Raw genomic sequence first — 22655 nt, forward strand, 5'->3', positions numbered from 1 at the left:
GCTTAAACAAATGTGGTTTCTACTGACAATTGAGATGTACAAACTATAGCATAAGGGGGCGACAAGTGGATAAGAGGCAATCCGTAATTTCGTTAGAGACATTAATGAGCGAGATAGGACGGACGTAGTCAATATAACTGTTTGAAATGTACAGCGACATAATTCAGAACATGGGCCATTCTTACAGTATTCTCCCTGTACACCAAGTCAGAACCGTAAGATAAATAAAGGGAGCATATTTTTTATTTTACCTTTATTTAACTAGGCAAGTCAGTTAAGAACAAATTTTTATTTTCAATGACAGCCTGGGAAAAGTGGGTTAACTGCCTTGTTCAGGGGCAGAACAACAGATTTTTACCTTGTCAGCTCCAGGATTTGATCTAGCAACCTTTCAGTTACTGGTCCAACACTCTAACCACTAGGCTACATGCAGGCAATGAATATCACAATATTCTATGATTACATTTCTCTAATAAAGGTTATAGGCTACATGTGCACCACCAAGTCAGAACAGTAAGCGAAATTGAGAGGGGAAAATAGACCAATGACCTTGAGCCTTCTCGGATGGGCACTTCTAATGTAACTCTATGGCAGCACCCAAGGGGCTTGAATTTTCGAGTTCTACTCTTAGATTTGGCGGGGACGTAGTGTCCCCATGAGTGACAAATATAAAATATATTTTGATTTGTTTAGCACTTTTTTGGTTACTACATGATTCCATATGTGTTATTTCATAGTTTTGATGTCTTCACTATTATTCTACAATGTAGGAAATGTTTTTTTTTTTTAAGAAAAACCCTTGAATGAGTAGGTGTGTCCAAACTTTTGACTGGTACTGTATACTAACTGCATAATAACTGGTTATGAAGTGGTGGAATTGTCCTTTAAGTATGTAGTGATATCTGACCACAGTGGGAATTCTGCACCAACCAACAAGGGAAAACCCACCATCTCCAACCACCACTGGAGAAACCGCTAGGGGTTTACCAAAACCACATGCAACATGTTGTGGCACGTCAGGCTCAGGCATACTTCTGTGGTCGAATGGACAATGTTTTTCATTGCTGTGAACTGAAACTATTTGTTAAGTCAAGTGTACTGTGATGTGACAGGAAAATGAGGCCAGAGATGATGCTTATGCAAGTTGACCTGCTTCTGCTCATCACAGGACCCTCAGTTGTCACTGAAGATCCCCTTCTATTGACCCCTATAGTTTGATAGCAGTAGTATGTTTGATAGCAGCAGTATGTTTGATAGCAGTAGCATGTTTGATAGCAATAGTATGTTTGAAAAGCCACCTTGGTCTAAGTGTTTCAAGTATTTGAGCTAGCAAATGTGGTGTGGTGCACACCTCATAGAGGATGAAGATGTTTTGGCTGTCTTGAAAACATGAAACCTGAAATCCCCTTCATGGCTGCTGGGAAGTCCACCGTGCTGTTGTTGTCATCATAGTTAAAAAAAGATGCTGCACCTGTTAACTTGAGAACTGACAGGGCGACCTGGGTTAACCACGTTGCATGATTTTGCAAAGAAAAGTCAAGTTCATGTTTACTCCCATGTTATGTGTAAATGCATACATTGGAAACCTTGGTAGCATGTTTAAAATATATATATATTTTTAAGTGAATAGCCAAATACAAAGAGATGGATTAAATCCAGTCAATGGATTTAAGGTACATTGGCTAAATAAGGAGCAGCTACCACTCAGATGTTGCTGTTGTCAAAGATTCCAGTCATCTTTACATTTTCTGTCAAATTTATTGAGACTTTTTATTATTGTTCTTTTCATTATTTATTTTTTATATTAACTTACAGGAGGAGACTCAGGTCTGTCTACCGTTCCTCTCAACGCAACAGTTTGCACTTAAGTTCACTGGATTTAGAAATTATAGCTCCACCTAATGCTGGAAAGAGAAACAACCGTAATTTAGGCAATTCAATACATGATTTCCATAGGCAACTTGGGCTATTTCAAAAGCACAGTTAGAGTATATACCTATTTTTACTCTAATTTAGGACTATAGAACACAGTAGCGGTGCATGGGTAAAATCACCAGGGCAGCCAATCCAGAAAAATAAACATACTACAACCTATGTGTTGTGATAATTGCGTTGTTTGCTCTATAACCTGTTAGTTCATATGCCTTGACATTATGATATATAGGCCTTAAGCCGAGAAAATAAGAAGACACAGTGGCAGAATAAATTCAACCATACATTTGTTTCATTACAAAACCGGAGAGCAACATCTGTCCGGTGAAGTCCACAAAACAAATTTCATGTAACAAACAGTTACATTACCTACCGCATTGTCAAGCAAGGTAATGTTTCCGACATTTTCAGACTACTAAACAGCTATTGATTTAGAGAGTTACTGCAAGTAGCAAAGAAAACAGGAGCTGCCTCCACTGTTTGTGCACCATTTCAGCTTTAACATTTCAACATCATCTAATCATCTATGTGTAACCGATGTGAAATGGCTAGCTAGTTAGCGGTGGTGGGCGCTAATAGCGTTTCAATCGGTGACGTCACTCGCTCTGAGACCTGAAGTGGTTGTTCCCCTTGCTCTGCAAGGGCCGTGGCTTTTGTGGCGCGATGGGTAACGATGCTTCGCGGGGTGTCAGTTGTTGATGTGTGCAGAGGGTCCCTGGTTCAAGCCCAGGTTGGGGCGAGGAGAGGGACGGAAGTTATACTGTAACAGGGGAACAACCACTTCAGGTCTCAGAGCGAGTGACGTCACCGATTGAAACGCTATTGGCGCGCACCACCGCTAACTAGCTAGCCATTTCACATCCGGTTACATATGCTTTGTCTAATACCGTGATAACTAAAAGATAACAAAACAAATGTTGTCCAACGTAAGCTAAATATGGTACGGATGTTTCTTGTAAAGAAATGCCATCGTCCTTTTTCATGTTGCCTAAACGGTCTATGACTGTCAGTACACACTTTTAGTTTTTGTTGTCCTAGGCTACCTGGCTAAAGTTCTTGCTCGCTAGCCTAACTTCCTTTCATGGACAACGATACACCAGGCCAGCTAGTTAACATTAGCATACATCCTATGTTGAACTTCCATCCTCTCACAATATATGAATTCATGGTTAGATCAGAATCGCTGTTATAATCATTGGCCAATATGGAGATTTAAGTAAACCATAAGTCCAAATCTCTATCTCCAGAGGGACAATTTTAGCTAGCTAGCTAGCCACCGGAGGACAACAGCACAACGAGATGCAACAATTCAAGTTTTTTCCAGTCAATAATGACATTTGGCTTATGATGTAATTGGTCAGAAGCCAAATCCAAACTGGCTTCCCTTGACACTTTTTTTTTTGGTGCGCCAGGACCATTCACAGCTGAGCTCACTCAGTTTAGCTAAATACTGATTGGCTATTATTTTTTTAATTATTATCAATGGAGGCCAAATGCTCGCTGGATCCCCTTGCATTCAATGCTACAGGCGGTAACAATGTCATGTTCTTTCTGACCAGACGGCATCAGATAGATACGCTACACATACTGAGACAGAGGGGTGCTGTTTCGCTCGCTCGGATGCTTTAACCAGAGAGATACATTCAGCCTCTTGCAAATTGAAGGACATGTGTGAAACACAGAGAGACGAAAAATACATTATTTTGTATGCTTTTTTTTCTTGGTCAGTTTTTGGGGGAAGCCTGGCTTCCATTGGCCTCCATGAATACAAGCAACTGGTAGAACGTGTTTTAACCCTTAGCTGCTGCTGGGGAATGAATGGCCTAAATCAGGGGTGTCAAACATGCATATATACAGTATATACAGTTGCAGCCAAATAAACTCGGCAAAAAAAGAAACGTCCCTTTTTCAGGACCCTGTCTTTCAGACGGTAGGCAATAAAGGTCACAGTTATGAAAATTTAGGAAACTAAAGAGGCCTTTCTACTGACTGAAAAACAACAAAAGAAAGATGCCCAGGGTCCCTGCTCATCTGCGTGAACGTGCCTTAGGCATGCTGCAAGGAGGCATGAGGACTGCAGATGTGGCCAGGGCAATAAATTGCAATGTCCGTACTGTGAGACGCCTAAGACAGCGCTACAGGGAGACAGGACAGACAGCTGATCGTCCTCACAGTGGCAGACCACGTGTAACAACACCTGCACAGGATCGGTACATCCGAACATCACACCTGCGGGACAGGTACAGGATGGCAACAACAACTGCCCGAGTTACACCAGGAACGCACAATCCCTCCATCAGTGCTCAGACTGTCCACAATAGGCTGAGAGAGGCTGGACTGAGGGCTTGTAGGCCTGTTGTAAGGCAGGTCCTCATCAGACATCACCGGCAACAATGTCACCTATGGGCACAAACCCACCGTCGCTGGACCACATGGGACTGGCAAAAAGTGCTCTTTTACTGACGAGTCTCGGTTTTGTCTTACTGGGTGTAATGGTCGGATTCGCATGTATCGTCAAAGGAATGAGCGTTACACCGAGGCCTGTACTCTGGAGCGGGATCGATTTGGAGGTGGAGGGTCCATCATGGTCTGGGGTGATGTGTCACAGTATCATCGGACTGAGCTTGTCGTCATTGCAGGCAATCTCAACGCTGTGCATTACAGGGAAGGCATCCTCTTCCCTCATGTGGTACCCTTCCTGCAGGCTCATCCTGACATGACCCTCCAGCATGACAGTGACACCAGCCATACTCCTTGTTCTGTGCGTGATTTCCTACAAGACAAGAATGTCTGTGTTTTGCCATGGCCAGTGAAGAGCCCGGATCTCAATCCCATTGAGCACGTCTGGGACCTGTTGGATCGGAGGATGAGGGCTAGTGCCATTCCCCCTAGAAATGCCCGGGAACTTGCAGGTGCCTTGGTGGAAGAGTGGGGTAACATCTCACAGCAAGAACTGGCAAATCTGGTGCAGTCCATGAGGAGGAAATGCACTCCAGTACTTAATGCAGCTGGTGGCCACACCAGATACTGACTGTTACTTTTGATTTTGACCCCCCCTCCCTTTGTTCAGGGACACATTATTCCATTTCTGTTAGTCACATGTCTGTGGAACTTGTTCAGTTTATGTCTCAGTTGTTGAATCTTGTTATGTTCATACAAATATTTACACATGTTGACAAATAAACGCAGTTGACAGTGAGAGGACATTTCTTTTTTTGCTGAGTTTATATTGTCACCCTTGCACTTTCCTTAGATAATTCCCTATTTCTCTTAAAATAAGTTGAAAACATTGAAAACAACTTTTGGTCTCCACACCTTGTCATTAGATTTTCAACATTGCAGAACCAATTTTAGTTTTGTAAACTTACATTTAGAATTTTTATCTAGAAAATAAAATAAAATGGCAAGGATAAACTTATTGGCACACTGGAGCACACTTGGTTACACAGCCTTCGGCACTCTTTAGCAGCACACTGTTCTATATCTTCAACATTTGAGGTGTGCCCTCCACTAACCATAGGTTTTGGATGTGATTCAGATCTGGACTCTTTGCTGGCCACTCCAGAACAGTCCCATGTTTATTCTTGAACCATTCCTGTGTGCTTTTTGATGTGTGTTTGGGGTCGTTGTCCTGCTGGAAGACCCACCACCTTCAAAGGAGACTAAGTTTCTGTACACTGGTATGAACATTGGACTCCAAAACACCTGATTTCATGATGCCTTCCACACATTTAAGGTCCCCAGTACCAGGGGCAGCAAAGCAACTCCACAATATTATCAAACCTCACCCATGTTTGATTATATGATGGCGCCGGAGGAGATGGCTGCCGTTTTACAGGCTCCTAACCAATTGTGCTATTGTGTGTGTTTTTTCATGTTATTTGTAACTTATATTGTACATAAAGTTTCTGCCACTGTCTCTTATGACCGAAAAGAGCTTCTGGATATCAGGACAACGATTACTCTCCTCGTACTGGACAAAGATTTTTTTTTTAACGAGTCGGACGTGAAGGAGTTACTTCATCCGACAATGCTCAAATCCCTGTCATTCACATAAGGAAGAGACAGAGATATCGGGGACGTAGGTCAGGGTGACTTGTAAGGATCCGATGGCGAGTGAGTAATCCCTCTCTACCATCAGTCCTATTAGCCAACGTCCAATCATTGGATAATAAAATGTATGAGCTCCGATCAAGACTATCCTACCAAGGGGACACTAAAAACTGTAATATCGTATGTTTCATCAGCAAGACAGAACAGCTGCCTCCGGTAATACAAGGGCTGGCGGTCTGGGTCTATTTGTAACTAACAGCTGGTGCTCAAAATCTCGAGGTTTTCCTCTCCTGAGGTAGAGTATCTCATAATAAGCTGTAGACCACACTATTTACAAATAGATTTTCCATCTATATATATTTCGTAGCTGTTTATTTACCACCGTAAACCAATGCTGGCACTAAGACAGCACTCAAAGAGCTGTATAAGGCCATAAGCAAACAAGAAAATGCTCATCCAGAGGCGGCGCTCCTAGTGGCCGGGGACATTAATGCAGGGAAACTTAAATCCGTTTTACCTCATTTCTACCAGCATGTTAAATGTGCAACCAGAGGAAAAAAACTCTAGACCACCTTTACTCCACAGACAGAGACGTGTACAAAGCTCTCCCTCGCTCTCCATTTGGCAAACCTTACCTTAACTCTATCCTCCTGATTCCTGCTTTAAAGCAAAAATGTAAGCAGGAAGTACCAGTGACTCGCTCAATAAGGAAGTGGTCAGATGACGCAGATGCTAAGCTGCAGGACTGTTTTGCTACCACAGACTGGAATATGTTCCGGGATTCATCTGATGGCATTGAGGAGTACACCACATCAGTCACTGGCTTCATCAATAAGTGCATCGATGACGTCGTCCCCACAGTGACCATACGTACCCCCAACCAGAAGCCATGGATTACAGACAACATCCGCACTGAGCTAAAGGGTAGAGCTGCCGCTTTCAAGGATTGGGACTCGAACCCGGATGCTTATAAGAAATCCCGCTATGCCCTCAGACAAACCATCAAACAGGTAAAGCGTCAATACAGGACTAAGACTGAATTGTACTACACCGGCTCCGACGCTCGTCGGATTTGGCAAAGCTTAAAAACTATTATAGACACAAGCCAACTAGATGAGCTAAATAACTTCCATGCTCGCTTCGAGGAAAGAAACACGGAAGCATGCATGAGAACATCAGCTGCTACAAACGACTGTGTGATCACAGTAAGTAAGACCTTTAAACAGGTCAACATTCACAAAGCTGCAGGGCCAGACGCATTACCAGGATGTGTACTCTGAGCATGCGCTGACCAACTGGCAAGTGTCTTCACTGACATTTTTAACCTTTCCCTCACCGAGTCTGTAATACCAACATGCTTCAAGCAGACCACCATATTCCCTGTGCCCAAGAACACCAAGGTAACCTGCCTAAACAACTATCGAACCGTAGGACTCACATCTGTAGCCATGAAGTGCTTTAAAAGGCTGGTCATGGCTCATATCAACACCATTATCTCAGAAAACATAGACCCAATTTGCATACTTTCCCAACAGATTCACAGATGATGCAATCTCTATTGCACTCCACACTGCCCTTTCACACCTGGACAAAAGGAACACCTACGTGAGAATGCTATTCATTGACTACAGCTCAGTGTTCAACACCATAGTGCCCTTAAAGCTCTTCAATAAGCTAAGGACCCTGGGACTAAACACCTCCCTCTGGAACTGGATCCCGGACTTCCTGACAGGCTGCCCCCAGGTGGTAAGGGTAGGTAACAACACATCTGCCATAATGATCCTCAACATGGGGCCTCTCAGGGGTGTGTGCTCAATCCCGTCCTGTACTCCCTGTTCACCTATGACTGCATGGCCAAGCACGAATCCAACACCATCATTAAGTTTTCCGATGACACAACAGTGGTAGGCCTGATCACCGACAACGATGAGACAGCCTATAAGGAGGAGGTCAGAAATCTGGCAGTGTGGTGCCAGGATAACAACCTCTCTCTCAACGTGATCAAGATAAAGGAGCTGATTGTGGACTACAAGAAAAGGAGGACCGAGCACTCCCCCATTCTCATCAACGGGGCTGTAGTGGAGCAGGTTGAGAGCTTCCTTGGTGTCCACATCCCCAACAAACTATCATGGTCCAAGCACACCAAGACAGTCATGAAGAGGGAACAACAAAGCCTATTCCCCCTCAGGAGACTGAAAAGATTTGGCATGCGTCCTCAGATCCTCAACAAGTTCTACAGCTGTGCCATCAAGAGCATCCTGACTGGTTGCATCACCACCTGGTATGGCAACTGCTCAGCCTCCAACCACAAAGCACTACAGAGGGTAGTATGTACGGCCCAGTACATCACTGGGGCCAAGCTTCCTGCCATCCAGGACCTCTATACCAGGTGGTGTCAGAGGAAGGCCCAAAAAATTGCCAAAGACTCCAGCCACCCTAGTCAAGGACTGTTCTCTCTGCTACCGCACAGTAAGCAGTACCGGAGTGCCAAGTCTATGTCCAATAGGTTTCATAACAGCTTCTACCTCCAAGCCGTTAGACTCCTGAACAGCTAATCAAATGGCTACCTTGACTATTTGCATTGCGCCCCCCCCCACCCATTTTTTACACTGCTGCTACTCTCTTTTTATTATCCATGCATAGTCACTTTACCTCTACCTTCAGGTATGTATTTGTGCAAAGCTGCCATCAAGGCAAAGGGTGGCTACTTTGAAGAATCTCAAATATAAAATATATTTTGATTCGTTTTACACTTTTTGGTTACTACATTATTCCATATTTGTTATTTCATAGTTTTGATTTCTTCACTATTATTCCACATTGTAGAAAATAGTAAAAAAATAAATTAAAACCCTTGAATGTATAGGTGTGTCCAGACAGCAAGAAATAAAATATATTTTAAGTGCGACACTCCAGACCTCGGTGAGGAATGAATGTGTTTGCAGGGAAACATTTATGGACTCCCCTGGCCTAAATTGTCTTTGTTATTCAAATGTACTCAAAATAATCAGTGTCAGAATACAAATACAGTATTAGTTATTTAATATTCTCACATTCAATTAAATGTTTTTGATAAAATACAAAATACAAAAAGCAACAGTAATTTCATTACCTTTTCAAGCGATTTAATCTCATTGTGAGATACTTATGTTTGATATAATAAAATGCATAGTTTGGCGTAATGGATGAGATATAGCTTTGAAAGCTAACAATTTTAAATATATAGTATACAAACATACAAATATGTTCATGTGAATAAATAAAGAAATATGAAAACATCAATGATAAACTGCATGGATGTCTTTTTTACACTAGGTGGCACCAAAGCAGCTTTCTTGTGGGAATTAAATAATTATTTAGCTTGAGTAGGATAACACCATTTCATAAATAAATATTAAATAAATATTATTATTAAATATAATTATAACTTAATCAATATGATCATTTCTCTGTCTGTATTTCTTACTTTTGTTTTTCTTTTGAGTGGCAGTCCACGGGTACATGTGATATGAAATTATATATGATTTGATATGAATATTGTACCTGTAACCCCCCCAACAAAATAATGACAAAACAAATATAATCTTGGCCACAAAAATAAAATAACAAAATACATAGAATAGTAGGATGGCCGGAATGGCCATAGCCATGTCTCTGATGTGTCCACAGAGTAGTGTCTTCTACACATTCACATGTCTTTTTCCACGGTTTCTTCTAGTCATATCCTCACACCAGTCTAGTCATAGCCTGAAAATCATATTTTTGTAGTTAGCACACTGCACACTACCACCATTTTCTCTCATTGAAGTGTAGATATTGTTGTTAAAAGTCTGACTTATTCATAATAACCTGCTACCTTTTGAAGAAGAGATTCCAACTGTTGTACAAATTCCCTGCTGTCCTTCATTGGGTAGGAATCACATCCTTGGCAGACTTTTTTCTGAGGGAATAAAGGAACACCGAAAACTTAGTTGGCCCACACAATTTAACTTTAAAAAGTTAAAATACAAATTTGAAGTTACTCTTAGATTTGGACTGAACAGAGGCCTAGTAAAGTAACTACTACCCCTAACTTACTTTCCACATTGCCTCACATAATTCTTATGTGATTATGTTTAATAATGATAATGCTATTAATGTAATTTGGAAAATAATGGCAAGGCTCACCTCTCTCTCCTCCCGACTGCAGGAGTCTACACCTGTAAACTAAAAACAGAACAAAGCAACATGTTAATATTTTGCCACAATCTTGCTATGTACATTTCTAAATATTAAGAACACCGGCTCTTTCCATGACATAGACTGATCAGGTATCTCGAGATGAACACTATGATCCCTTATTGATGTAAGTTAAATAAGGATTTTTAAGCCTTGAGAAAATGTTGACATGGATTGTGTATGTGTACCATTCAGAGGGTGAATGGGCAAGACAAGACTTAAGTGTCTTTGAACAGGGTATGGTAGTAGGTGCCAGGTGCACCAGTTTGTGTCAAGAACTGCAACGCTGCTGGGTTTTTCACGCTCAACAGTTTCCCATGTATATAAAGAATGGTCCAGCACCCAAAGGACACCCAACCAAATTCACACAACTGTGGGAAGCATTGGAGTCAAATGGGCCAGCATCCCTGTGGAACGCTTTCGACACCTTGTAGAGTCCATGCCCGCATGAATTGTGAATTGAAGCTGTTCTGAGGGCAAAAGGAGGGGGGTGCAACTCAATATTAGGAAGGTGTTAATGTTTTGTTCAACTCAGTGTACATTATTCTTGTTTTCTGAAGTGACTCACAGTCAGTGGCTTGAGGTTTCTGCTAACTTTACACTGCAATTTCTTTTGTTTGGTCTTGAGACGAGGTACCATCTTCTGGAAGCACTCCAAGGTAGATAGGAAACAGCACTCCTGTAAAAAGCAAAATGACACACTAAATGATGGACGTTGGATAAAACAAGACTGCTTATTTTCCACTAATGAAACAAGTTGAGGCAAATCATTTGAATGTCTTTTGATACTTTTTTACACTCACATGAAAACGTTGTAATGTGGAATGAGAACCACTGGAGAGAGCTGCTGTATAGTAAATTAACCCACATACTATCTTCAAGATGAGTTAGACATTTGCCACACTTCTACATTTGAGCATATTTCATTAACCTGAACCTCAACCAGAATACATACAATATTTCCAGTTCATACCAGCCAAATGTATTCTATTGAGCCGCATACAACACCTGATTCCCATATAATAACATGAGCCGCTCTCAAGTATGTTACTCCTCTCAGAGACATAGTTAAGTTGTAATAATTTTAATGACAATTTCTATAACTTTTTTTTTTACATTTTAGTAATTTAGCAGACGCTCTCATCCAGAGTGACTTGCAGGAGTAATGAGGGTTAAGTGCTTTGCTCAAGGGCACATCAACAGATTTTTCACCTAGTCGGCTCTGGGATTCAAACCAGCGACTATTTGGTTACTGGCCCAACGCACTTAACCGCTAGGCTACCCTCCACCCTATATTGATGGTCTTATAATTTCCTACAAAACTGTGACTCACAAGTCATATTCTGTTTTTCAGAGTAAGACTTTCTCATTACACTAACACGTCCAAACCCCGACAAAGCCAAAGCGATCAAGAAACAATGTTTCCACCAACGTATCTAATACAGAAAAATGTCTTTCCGCGCTTCACTGAGATTAAGTAGACGTTTTCACTGTTTTTACTTGCTGCCTGTTTCCAGTTTCCCCACTTTGACTGGGCGTTTCACAGAATAGATAGAAAATAGCTCTCTCTTTGACGTGACAACACATTTTCCAGGTTGAGGCTTTCGTTTGTCTCTACCATTAGGCAATGATATTTTCCCCATGCTGTGGGCCTCAAACTCTTGAATTCTCAAACAATAACTGACCAACGTTACTTAGACGGCTAGTGTAAAAACGAGAGCATGGCAACCTTTGATCAAGCGTTCACCCGTGGAATATTGGTAACAGACTGGTTCCATGGTATACTAATGAATTATTTGGTCCTGTTTAGGACAACCATGTTCAACTAACTTCAAGATATAGTCAAACATTTTCTAAAGCAGTAGCACAGTTTGTCTCTCGGGTAAAAGCCACAGAGACGTGAGTGCGATTACTCATCACATTTCTCCTAAATGTGCACAAGTAACTCCAAGAGACATGGAGATCACTTTCACATTGACTCATTCATGCACAGAACTCTGACAAAAACACATGCCAAACTGGATTGACTGTCAGTGCAACTGATAAATAGCTGAAAGAAATACTAATCTCTTTCATCAAGTGGATGTTTTCTTAAGTTACATCTATAGTGTTGTTGTTTTTTTGACGAAAGAGTGATTCTGACGAGTGTGTGGCCCTCTACTCGCTACAATCATCTTATGTTAACACTAAATGTACTCCACCTACTAAGCTAAAACATTTTTTTTTAATTAGGTAGACTGTCCATTAAAGTAATTGTCCAGTGTTTCCAGATTTCTATGAAATATTACCTATAATGAATTACAATGAGTGAAATAGTTTTCCTTCCCCCCTGTTTTTTTTATTAAGTATGCTAAAAGCATTTTTTCTGTGTTGGAATGGTGGTGAGTGTATACATGTCATTACAAATATTCATGTGAGTAGATCGCTGGTTGGCCAGCTAACAACATTATTTGGGTATGAGTTAGTAGAATATGAACATTTAAAAGTGACATTTTCACCAGACGGTTACTTTAATACCGTCAGTTAGTTTATTTGGTTTAGTTTCAAGTAATTCACATATTGTCAACTCAATTGGCCCTACCCATGCTAGTAATTTAGCTGAAACTATTTGTAGTGAACAAATTCATTAAGTAATACTGTGTACCTTTCCTTTGTTTGATGACAAAAGGATTACTGAACATATTAATACAAATTAGACTATATGAAACTAACTATTTACTAATTATTGGTGATATAAACAACTAACTATATACATCATTTATGCAACTCTATTACAAATGTAATTGCTTTATACTATTGTTGATGATAATTTTTACCATAAGATCATTATTTCTTGACCTCACAAGACCACATTCGCCGGCTATAGTACTAGCGTGCTACATTATGCGATATACAGTACAGTAGGTGTGAGAGCAAGACTAATAGCAACCACAATAACAGAGGTCATTACTTGTCTGTGAGTTTACTTACAGTGATTCTTTTGCTTGTAAAGTAAATAAGGTATTGTGGATTTTCTTTAGAAGAATCGCTTACCTCTATATCCATGGTAGGAGTGTTCAACATCACGCCGTTGTGCTGCAAGAACAACAAAAAAACAGAGGTGTTGTTACTGAGGTTGCGTCTTATACCTATCAACCCCCCAAAAAATAGAAGGGTGAGAAATTGTGGTAATACTTTCTATGAACCATTTACAGCCTTCATAAATGTAAAAAAGGCAATAGACGCATTGCATCACAAAGTTAGTATAATGCATAATAAAACATGTTATGATCATTAGTAAAAGCTCCTGGTTTCTTGCAAGAACCCATGAAATACATAAGCGCTTACAACACATAAGCTTCGAAAAAGGTGTTCAATAAATTGCAGATTGACCTACCTCCACACTTTTGTTCAGCTGTCTTAACTCCTTTAGTACTTCAGTCAGCTTCATTGTTCTCTCGACGTTGTCTGCATTCGCCAAAACACAACAGGTGATGGCTAGGAGACAACAAACAAGCAGCTTCATCTTTTTCTTAACCTGCTTTAACGATGGCACAAATTACCCAAAGGATGCTGTTCAAAACATTGACTGGTAATGTGGACAGGTGTTTAACTTACCTATATATTTGTCCATCAGGACACAGGAAAACCACGTTTGAGAGATTGGAAAACTGCTGAAAGTATGAATGAATGAGTAATGACTTTTTCTTTTCCACTGGCCACTACGTGAGCTCAGAGTTGTGCATGCGTGGGGCGTAGGGATGCAAGTGCGTGAACGAAAACATACTTTCTGCACACAAGGCAGGAAACTACAGAGCACCGTTAGTTCCCATTTTCACTTTGAATCAGAGGACCTATAGCTGGCTATACAGTATGTATCATTGGTGACAACCTGAACGTACAAAACATTATGAACACCTGCACTTTCCTTGACTAACCAGGTGAATCCAGGTGAAGGCTATGAAACCTTATTGATGTCACTTGTTAAATCCACTTCAGTCAGTGTAGATGAAGGGGAGGAGACAGGTTAAAAAAGGATTTTCAAGCCTTGAGACAATTGAGACATGGATTGTGTATGTGTGCCATTCAGAGGGTGAAAGGGTGAGACAAAAGATTGAAGTTCCTTTGAAGGGAGTATAGTAGTAGGTGCCAGGCCCCCCGGTTTATGTGAAGAACTGAAACGCTGCTGGATTTTTTATGCTCAAGTTTTTGGCGTTTATCAAGAATGGTCCACCACCCAAAGGACATCCAGCCAACTCCGGCTCAACTGTGGGAAGCATTGGAGTCAACAAGGGCCAGCATCCCTGTGGAATGCTTTCGACGCCTTGTAGAGATGCCCTGACAGATTGAGGCTGTTCTGAGGGGATTAGGAAGGTGTCCTTAATGTTTTGTACACTCAGTGTATCTACAGACACACCAAAGGGATATTTGTGTGTGTGTGTGTGGTTGGCTTCCTACACAAACATAACCTGTAAGAACAACAGGAAATTCTTTGAATGACTACAGCAATGACAGTTCAAAGGCCAAGGGCACTTCGCAATATTTCCCTCTTCTGGGAGGATATCCTTTTGCACCAAAACAGAAAGAAACCCTTGAAACCAAATTCCGGTGACTCCCACCTGAAACCTATCCCGAGACTGAGGCCGGCTGTTTATTACTCCTGAAACCTAATTAAAATTAAACTTACATGAATTCAGTTTCTGTCCATATAGTATTGCTCATTTTGGGAATTGTACAATATTTGTAAATTGTGGGAAAATTCTGCATCAGTCTCAAACAAACAATTTACATTTACATTTACATTTAAGTCATTTAGCAGACGCTCTTATCCAGAGCGACTTACAAATTGGTGCATTCACCTTATAATATCCAGTGGAACAACCACTTTACAATAGTGCATCTAAATCAATTGAATAGGTACCAGTCAAAACTGGAGACAGAGCTTTGCAGGAGACCGTTGATTTCAATTAAAGACAGTGGGTGTGGGTGATGTTACCAGTGTGTGTAGGTCCCTAGCTAAAGTACAGCAGCAACAGTATTTTTGCTATGTATTGTTGTGTGTAATGATTGCATCTTTAGGTTGGTGTGTTGGTCGCTGAATCATAGACTCACTAGTCAATGAAGATGAATAGCAAGTAATGAAAGTAGTCTTAAAACATCTGCGGTGGCTGAGTGTATGTCAAAACTGTGATTATAATCTATCTATGGCATTTAACTCATACATTTGTAGTGGAACAAATACACTGAGTATACAAAACATTAGGAACACCTGCTCTTTCCATGACATAGACTGACCAGGTGAAATCCAGGTGAAAGCTATGATCCCTTATTGATGTCACTCGTTAGATCCACTTCAATCAGTGTAGATGAAGGGGAGGAGACAGGTTAAAGAAGAAGCCTTGAGACAATTGAGACATGGATTGTGTATGTGTGCCATTCAGAGGGTGAATGTGCGAGACAAAATATTTAAGTGTCTTTGAACAGGGTATGGTAGTAGGTGCCAGGCGCACCAGTTTGAGTGTGTCAAGAACTGCAAAGCTGCTGGGGTTCCCCCGCTCAACAGTTTCCCGTGTGTATCAACAATGGTCCACCACACAAAGGACATCCAGCCAACTTGACACAAGTGTGGGAAGCATTGGAGTCAACATCCAGTAGGCCAGCATCCCTGTGGAACGCTTTTGACACCTTGTAGAGTCCATGCCCTGACGAATTGAGGCTGTTCTGAGGGCTTAAAGGGGTGCAACTTGTCTGGTCACAAATTGTACCTTTTCATTTTATAATCAAAATGGGGAAAGTATTTTTAATGAACACTGTTTGCCATTATCTTAGCGCTACTTTTAACACTTCACGTGTTCTTTTTAACTTCTGTGTCATCTTATTTCATTATTTTATTCCAAACAGTGTCATAATAATTCCCTGTTGGGGGGGGGGCGGGGGGAATCCTCCCCATGATTTCATTTGATATAACCTCTTGTGTTAGTCAGACAGGAAGCAGCGTCGTGTCCAAGTGTACCTAACCCGGTTTCTGCAGCGTCAGCATTCTTAGTTTACCTAAGGAGTTCCATCATCTCACGGAGCGGAAGCTATACTACTGGCTTCTATCTTCAGAGGAGGAAGTGAGCTTGTGACAGATTAGAGAGAACCCCTCCTTCTCTGTCTCCCTGGTCATTGTTTCAGCATAAAGGAAATAGTGGGTGGGGACTGTGGCTAAGAGCTGTGAAGCAACGAACACTAGTACTACACATAGACCGTGTAGGGGAAAGGCCCTCACGAGCCTCCCTTATCATCCTGCGGTAAGGTGTATCTCTGTGGAACTGGCTATTCCATTACTAAAGGAGTCTGAGAGTTGGTTATGACACATGGAAGGGATTTGTGTCCTCAGGTAGACATGAGACGAATCAGAACTTTCCTTGTCCAGTCATATACCAATACGACCTGGTGTGATAGTGTGGGATATGCCTGTGCGAGCCATTTGGCATTGAGTAAAGGTGGGTGTCGGGGAGAACTCTGTCACTGTGAATTCAGAAAGGGAGAGTTGTTTTCTGTGGTGTTAAACACAGTGCAAGACATGTGGCTAAATTACAGCCGTACAGATATTGTTCCTTAACTGTGATAATGAACTAAATAATGATCAACTTTTATTTTGTAACATTTTATTTTCTGATTGTTTATTGAACGGGAACTATCAAAATTAGGGGGTTAGTATACAGTGCATTCGGGAAGTATTCCGACCCCTTTGCTTTTTCCACATTTTGTTACATTACAGCCTTATTCTAAAATTGATTTTAAAAATCCTTATCAATCTACACACAATACGCCATAATGACAAAGCGAAAACAGGTTTTTAGAATTTTTTTGTAAACGTATAAAACTTAAAAAACAGAAATAGCTTATTTACATAAGTATTCCGACCCTTTGCTATGAGACTCGAATTTGAGCTCAGGTGCATCCTGTTTCCATTGATCATCCTTGAGATATTTCTACAACTTGATTGGAGTCCACCTGTGGTAATTTCAATTGATTGCACATGATTTGGAAAGGCACACACCTGTCTATATAAGGTCCCACAGTTGACAGGTCATGTCAGAGCAAAAACCAAGCCAAGGAATTGTCGTAGAGTCCGAGACAGGAAACCGGAAGCCACTCCTCAGTAAAATGCACGACAGCCTGCTTGGAGTTTGCCGAAAGGCACCTAAAGACTCTCAGATCATAAGAAACAACATTCTCTGGTCTGATGAAACCAAGACCAACTCTTTGGCCTGAATGCCAAGTGTCACGTCTGGAGAAAACCTGGCACCATCCCTTCTACGGTGAAGCATGGTGGTGGCAGCATCATTCTGTGGGGATGTTTTTCAGTGGCAGGTACTTTGAGACTAGGGCAAAGTACAGAGAAAGATCCTTGATGAAAACCTGCTCCAGAGTGCTCAGGACCTCAGACTGGGGCGAAGGTTCACCTTCCAACAGGACAACGACCCTAAGCACACAGCCAAAACAACACAGGAGTGACTTCGGGACAAGTGTCTGAATGTCATTGTGGTCCAACCTGAGCCTGGATTTGAACACGATCGAACATCTCTTGAGAGACCTGAAAATAGCTGTCCAGTGATGCTCCCCATCTAACCTGACAGAGCTTGAGAGGATCTGCAGAGAAGAACGGGCACCCCAAATACAGGTGTGCTAAGTTTGTAGCGTCCTACCCTAGAAGACTCGAGGCTATAATCGCTGCCAAAGATGCTTCAACAAAGTACTGAGTATAGGGTCTGAATACTTATGTAAATGTGATATTTAAATTTTAAATGTTTACTGTTTTTGCTTTGTCGTTATGGGTTATTGTGTATAGATTGATGAGGAAAAACATCTATTTAATCAATTTCATAATAAGGCTGTAACGTATCAAAATGTGGAAAAAGTCAAGGGGTCTGAATACTTTCTGAATGCACTGTACCATTTTCTTTTCAAAAGAATACCGAAAGAATACCATCATGTCTGTGTATTGACAAATGACAAATGAATTCAAAATACAACTGTATCGTTCTTTCTCCAGGGATAACGTGTTTTGTAATCTGTTATCAGGTGCTTTTATGTAATCTGCTGGGGACTACAGACGGAAATTAGCGGTTAGCTAAATCTGTCTCAACGCATAATTTCTCAGTTTTCTGAGACTTATGTTTTAGTTGTAAATTGTCCCTGAATACAATTTTATCCCTGAAGGGAGGGTATAAAATAAGTGACCTGCTACTGAGAAATATTACGTACCACTTTCTTGACAATCAACCCTTTGATGGTAAAATAATTGTAAATGTTATTATTTGAGCTTTATATCAACTAAAGACTAAGTACAGGAGTTTATGGTAGATTTAAACAACCTTAAACAGAATAAAATCTAACAGCTAAAATCAAACTTTCCAAATTTGAAGTTTAAATGGAATTCACTGCAATTCTTTTTTTTTTTAATGTATATCGGTTGCATTGGATAATCAAATCATCATTGGACGAGGACAGGCTGTTTTATTATGTTATAAATAATGATCATTCATGAAATACAAAACACTCGATTGTGACAGATACTTTGTACACCCACCTACAATGTTGATATTTCCAACACTGCGGTCTCCTCGCTGTAAAGTGCTAATGAGCATTTCCGGAGGGGCTGACGATAACGCTCAACACACTGGGCATGTAGCCAAGTTGATTGTTTATTTGTTTCTTTTGTTATGAATATTCTGAAAAGAGAACATTGTCACAGTTTGAAACATTAAATAACAGGACTATGCAATTTGGAGCTGTGATGGTTAAAGGTGGTGTACCTGCTTTTAGGATGATTCAAAATGAGAAAACAGAACAACAAATTGACAATAATACGGTAAGTATACATGCAGGAAGAAGAAATGCCGTGGGTGGGGGATCGCCTCTGTTGGTCCTCCACATCAAAAGGGAACCATTGATTCAACCCATTGTTGTAAAAATGTCAATCTGTTACTGTAAAATTTAACTCAGTAACATACATTTATTGACATAATAGGCACATATGAATGCCCCCAAAAAGGTTATCAAGATGAAGGCTTGCTTGACTTAGATCAAATCTAAAAGGCAAACATATCTAAAATAAATAAAAAATATTGACCTGTAACAAATTGTATTACTTTCAATAAGTAGAAGTAACAGTCTACTACAGCCTACTTAGTTTGATCACATATTGTTATTTTCCTATGCTCAACAGTGTCAACTTCTTTTCACCCTAAACTGAACATTCAGAAATTACATGTATAGAATATTTGTGATGATTTGTGATATTATAAAAATATTATATGAACATATGTGTTCTAATATTTGTTATGCTTCCCTTTACTTACTGTAATCTGATTTTTTCTTATGTTTTATTGTGAAAGGAAAGGGTGAAATTCACACAGTTTAAACAACAACATCCATAAGAAATCCATCATGGGAGACTATTTTTTAAAAGCTGGATCATGTTGTATGTTTTAATTGATTGTTGCTGCCTTCTTGGCCAGGTCTCCCTTGTAAAAAAGAGACTCTGGGTCTCAATGGGCTTTTTCCTGGTTAAATAAAGGTTAAATAAAATAAAAATGAAACATGATACTTTGATTAACCTTTATTGATTAAAGATTCATATTAATAAAATATTTCAGAATTGTTCAACCTCTTGCAAAAGTGGTTTGATAAACACCTCAAACTAAACTGAATTCTACCGCTTTACAATTCCAAATCTGTTTCTAAATACTTTAATTCAGCAATTGTAATATATTCCGAATAATGATAAATCTCCAATGTCTTAATACAGAGCTTGTAAGTGACCATTAAAATCACCTGGTGCCCTTCAAGAATGTCACATTCAGTACTTTCTATTTAAAGACTTAATTCAGCTACTCTAGGAGGTTCAAATAAAGATGTACATACCATTAAAGTAATCAACCTTCGTAAACCTCAACCAAGACCAATGTGATCTCTTTCACTTTAACTTATGCTTAGACCACTGATTAAATAATGGCACCTTCTAAATAGTCATAACAATGACACATACTTGACCTTTGGAGTCAACGGCTACCATCTTTAACAAGCAAAGATGAAAGGGCATTAAGAGCTTTGGTAATTGGTGGATTTATGGGAATAGAGCAAAAGCAGCCTGGGTGTGGGAGTATTTCAACAAATGAAGACAAGTTTTCTGAACAGATCTTCAACCACAAGAATAGGGGAATAACGCTCATTGGGGGGCTGAATTCAACCAGTCTTGTGTATCGACAGTATAATGGTTCTCGTCAGGGGCGTTAAAAGGCTGCCTTCAAGATGTTTACCATCTAATACTAGCTATTAGGCCTATATCTCCATTTATCCACTAACTAGACATTTTTATGGGATAAGAACAACATATGGCTGAGGCCATGGTGACTGTTCACTAAACACTAGACAGTGATGTTTCCTTTCTCAATCTCACCTTGGTCAAGTTGAGAAAGTGGACTGACTAATTTGACTCATGGACCTATTCTCAAAATGTGATATTCTCTGCTGGTTTGTTATACATTTAGGTTACTTGATTAATACACATCTGTAATTACAAACATAATTAGATCCTAGGTACATTCCCTAAGATATACTACAGTGCCGTCAGAAAGTATTCATACCCCTCAACTCATTCCACATTTTGTTATTTCAAAATAGATTAAATATATATTTTTTCTCACCCATCTACACACAATACCCCATAACGACAAAGTGAAAACGTGTTTTTAGAAATGTTTGCAAATTTATTAAATAGTCAATACTTTGTAGAAGTATATTTGGCAGCGATTACAGCTATGAGTCTTTCTGGGTAAGTCTCTTATTCAAACTCTGTCAAATTGGTTGTTCATCGTTGATAGACAGCCATTGTCAGGTCTTACCATAGATGTTCAAGTAGATTTAAGTCAAAACTGTAACTACGCCACTCAGGAAAATTCACATTCTTCTTGGTAAGCAACTCCAGTGTAGATTGGCCTTGTTTTTTAGGTTATTGTCCTGCTGAAAGGTGAATCCATCTCCCAGTGTTTAGTGGAAAGCAGACTGAACCAGGTTTTACTCTTTTGCTTGTGCTTAGCTCCATTCGGTTTCTTTTTTATCCTGAAAAACTCCTTAACGATTACAAGCATACCCATAACATGATGCAGCCACCACTATGCTTGAAAATATGGAGAGTGGTACACAGTAATGTGTTGTATTGGATTTTCCCCAAACATAACACTTTATATTCAGGACAAATAAATGTATTCCTTTGCCACATTTTTTGCAGTGTTACTTTAGTGCCTTGTGGCAAAGGATGATTCAAAATCAGGATGCATGTTTTTGAATATTTGTATTCTGTACAGACTTCGTTCTTTTCAGTCTGTCAGTTAGGTTAGCATTGTGGAGTAACTACAATTTTGTTGATCCATCCTTAGTTTTCTCATATCACAGCCATTAAACTCTGTACCTGTTTTAAAGTCACCATTGGCTTCATATTGAAATCCCTGAGCCGTTCCTTGCTCTCCGACAACTGAGTTAGGAAGTACGCCTGTATCTTTGTAGTGACTGGGTGTATCGCTACACCATCCAAAGTGTAATTAATAATTACAACACCATCCTAAGTGTCATTAATAATTACAACATGCTCTAAGGGATATTCAATGTCGTTTTTTAATATATATATATATATATATATATATATATATATATATATATATATATATATTATTTGCAAGGCATTGGAAACCCTCCCTGGTCTTTGTGGTTGAATCTGTGTTGGAAATTCACGGCTCGACTGAGGGACCTTACAGAAATTGTATGTGTGAAGTACAGAGATGAGGTAGTCATTACAAAAATCTTGTCAAACACTATTATTGCGCACAGAGTGAGTCCATGCAACCTATGTGACTTGTTAAGAAAATGTTTAATTTAGGCTTGTCATAAATTATTTGATTACTTGTTGACTCAAGACAGTTAAGATTTTCATCTTAATTCATTAATAAAAATGTCAAAACACATAATTCCACTTTGACATTATGGGCTATTGTGTGCAGGCCAGGGACAAAAAGTATCTCAATGTAATAAATATTATATTTAGGCTGTAACACAATAAAACTTGGGAAAAGGGGTGTGAATACTTTCTGAAGGCACTGGTGGTTTACTAATGCAATACCATGTTAGAGGGTTGAGGCACATTTAATATAAATTGCTTCCATTCATGTTTTCCATCTGATTTTCATCTGATTCTCTCTGAATCAGAACTTTGACGATAAGAAGCATCATCAAAATAATACAGTTGTACGAGGCTCGGAAAAATACGTCAGCATTATATCCTGTTTATTAGGGCAGAGCAGAATGGTACATTTTCTTAGACTCCTACGTGTCATGCTTTATCTGAGTGCCTGATCATCTCATCTCTCGTCTCTGTGTTACCATACTTGTATTCATGTCATTCAAACTTTGCTGTCCATGATTCG

The 22655-nt window shown here is 39.9% G+C and overlaps 1 protein-coding gene across 1 annotated transcript; it reads right to left on the reverse strand.

Annotated features, from left to right (window-relative positions):
* Positions 1-9091: 9091 nt before the first annotated feature.
* On the reverse strand, positions 9092-13766 carry il21 (interleukin 21). The gene is made up of 6 exons (XM_014212113.2): positions 13580-13766; positions 13237-13278; positions 10772-10882; positions 10153-10191; positions 9842-9925; positions 9092-9732 (listed from the first exon to the last, which is right to left on the reverse strand). Exons 1-6 carry the CDS (start codon positions 13706-13708, stop codon positions 9712-9714), a joined length of 426 nt encoding a protein of 141 aa, XP_014067588.1. The 5' UTR covers positions 13709-13766; the 3' UTR covers positions 9092-9711.
* Positions 13767-22655: the final 8889 nt, after the last annotated feature.

The sequence above is a fragment of the Salmo salar genome, chromosome ssa09, assembly GCF_905237065.1.
Source record: "Salmo salar chromosome ssa09, Ssal_v3.1, whole genome shotgun sequence".
In the NCBI taxonomy this organism is placed as follows: domain Eukaryota; kingdom Metazoa; phylum Chordata; class Actinopteri; order Salmoniformes; family Salmonidae; genus Salmo; species Salmo salar.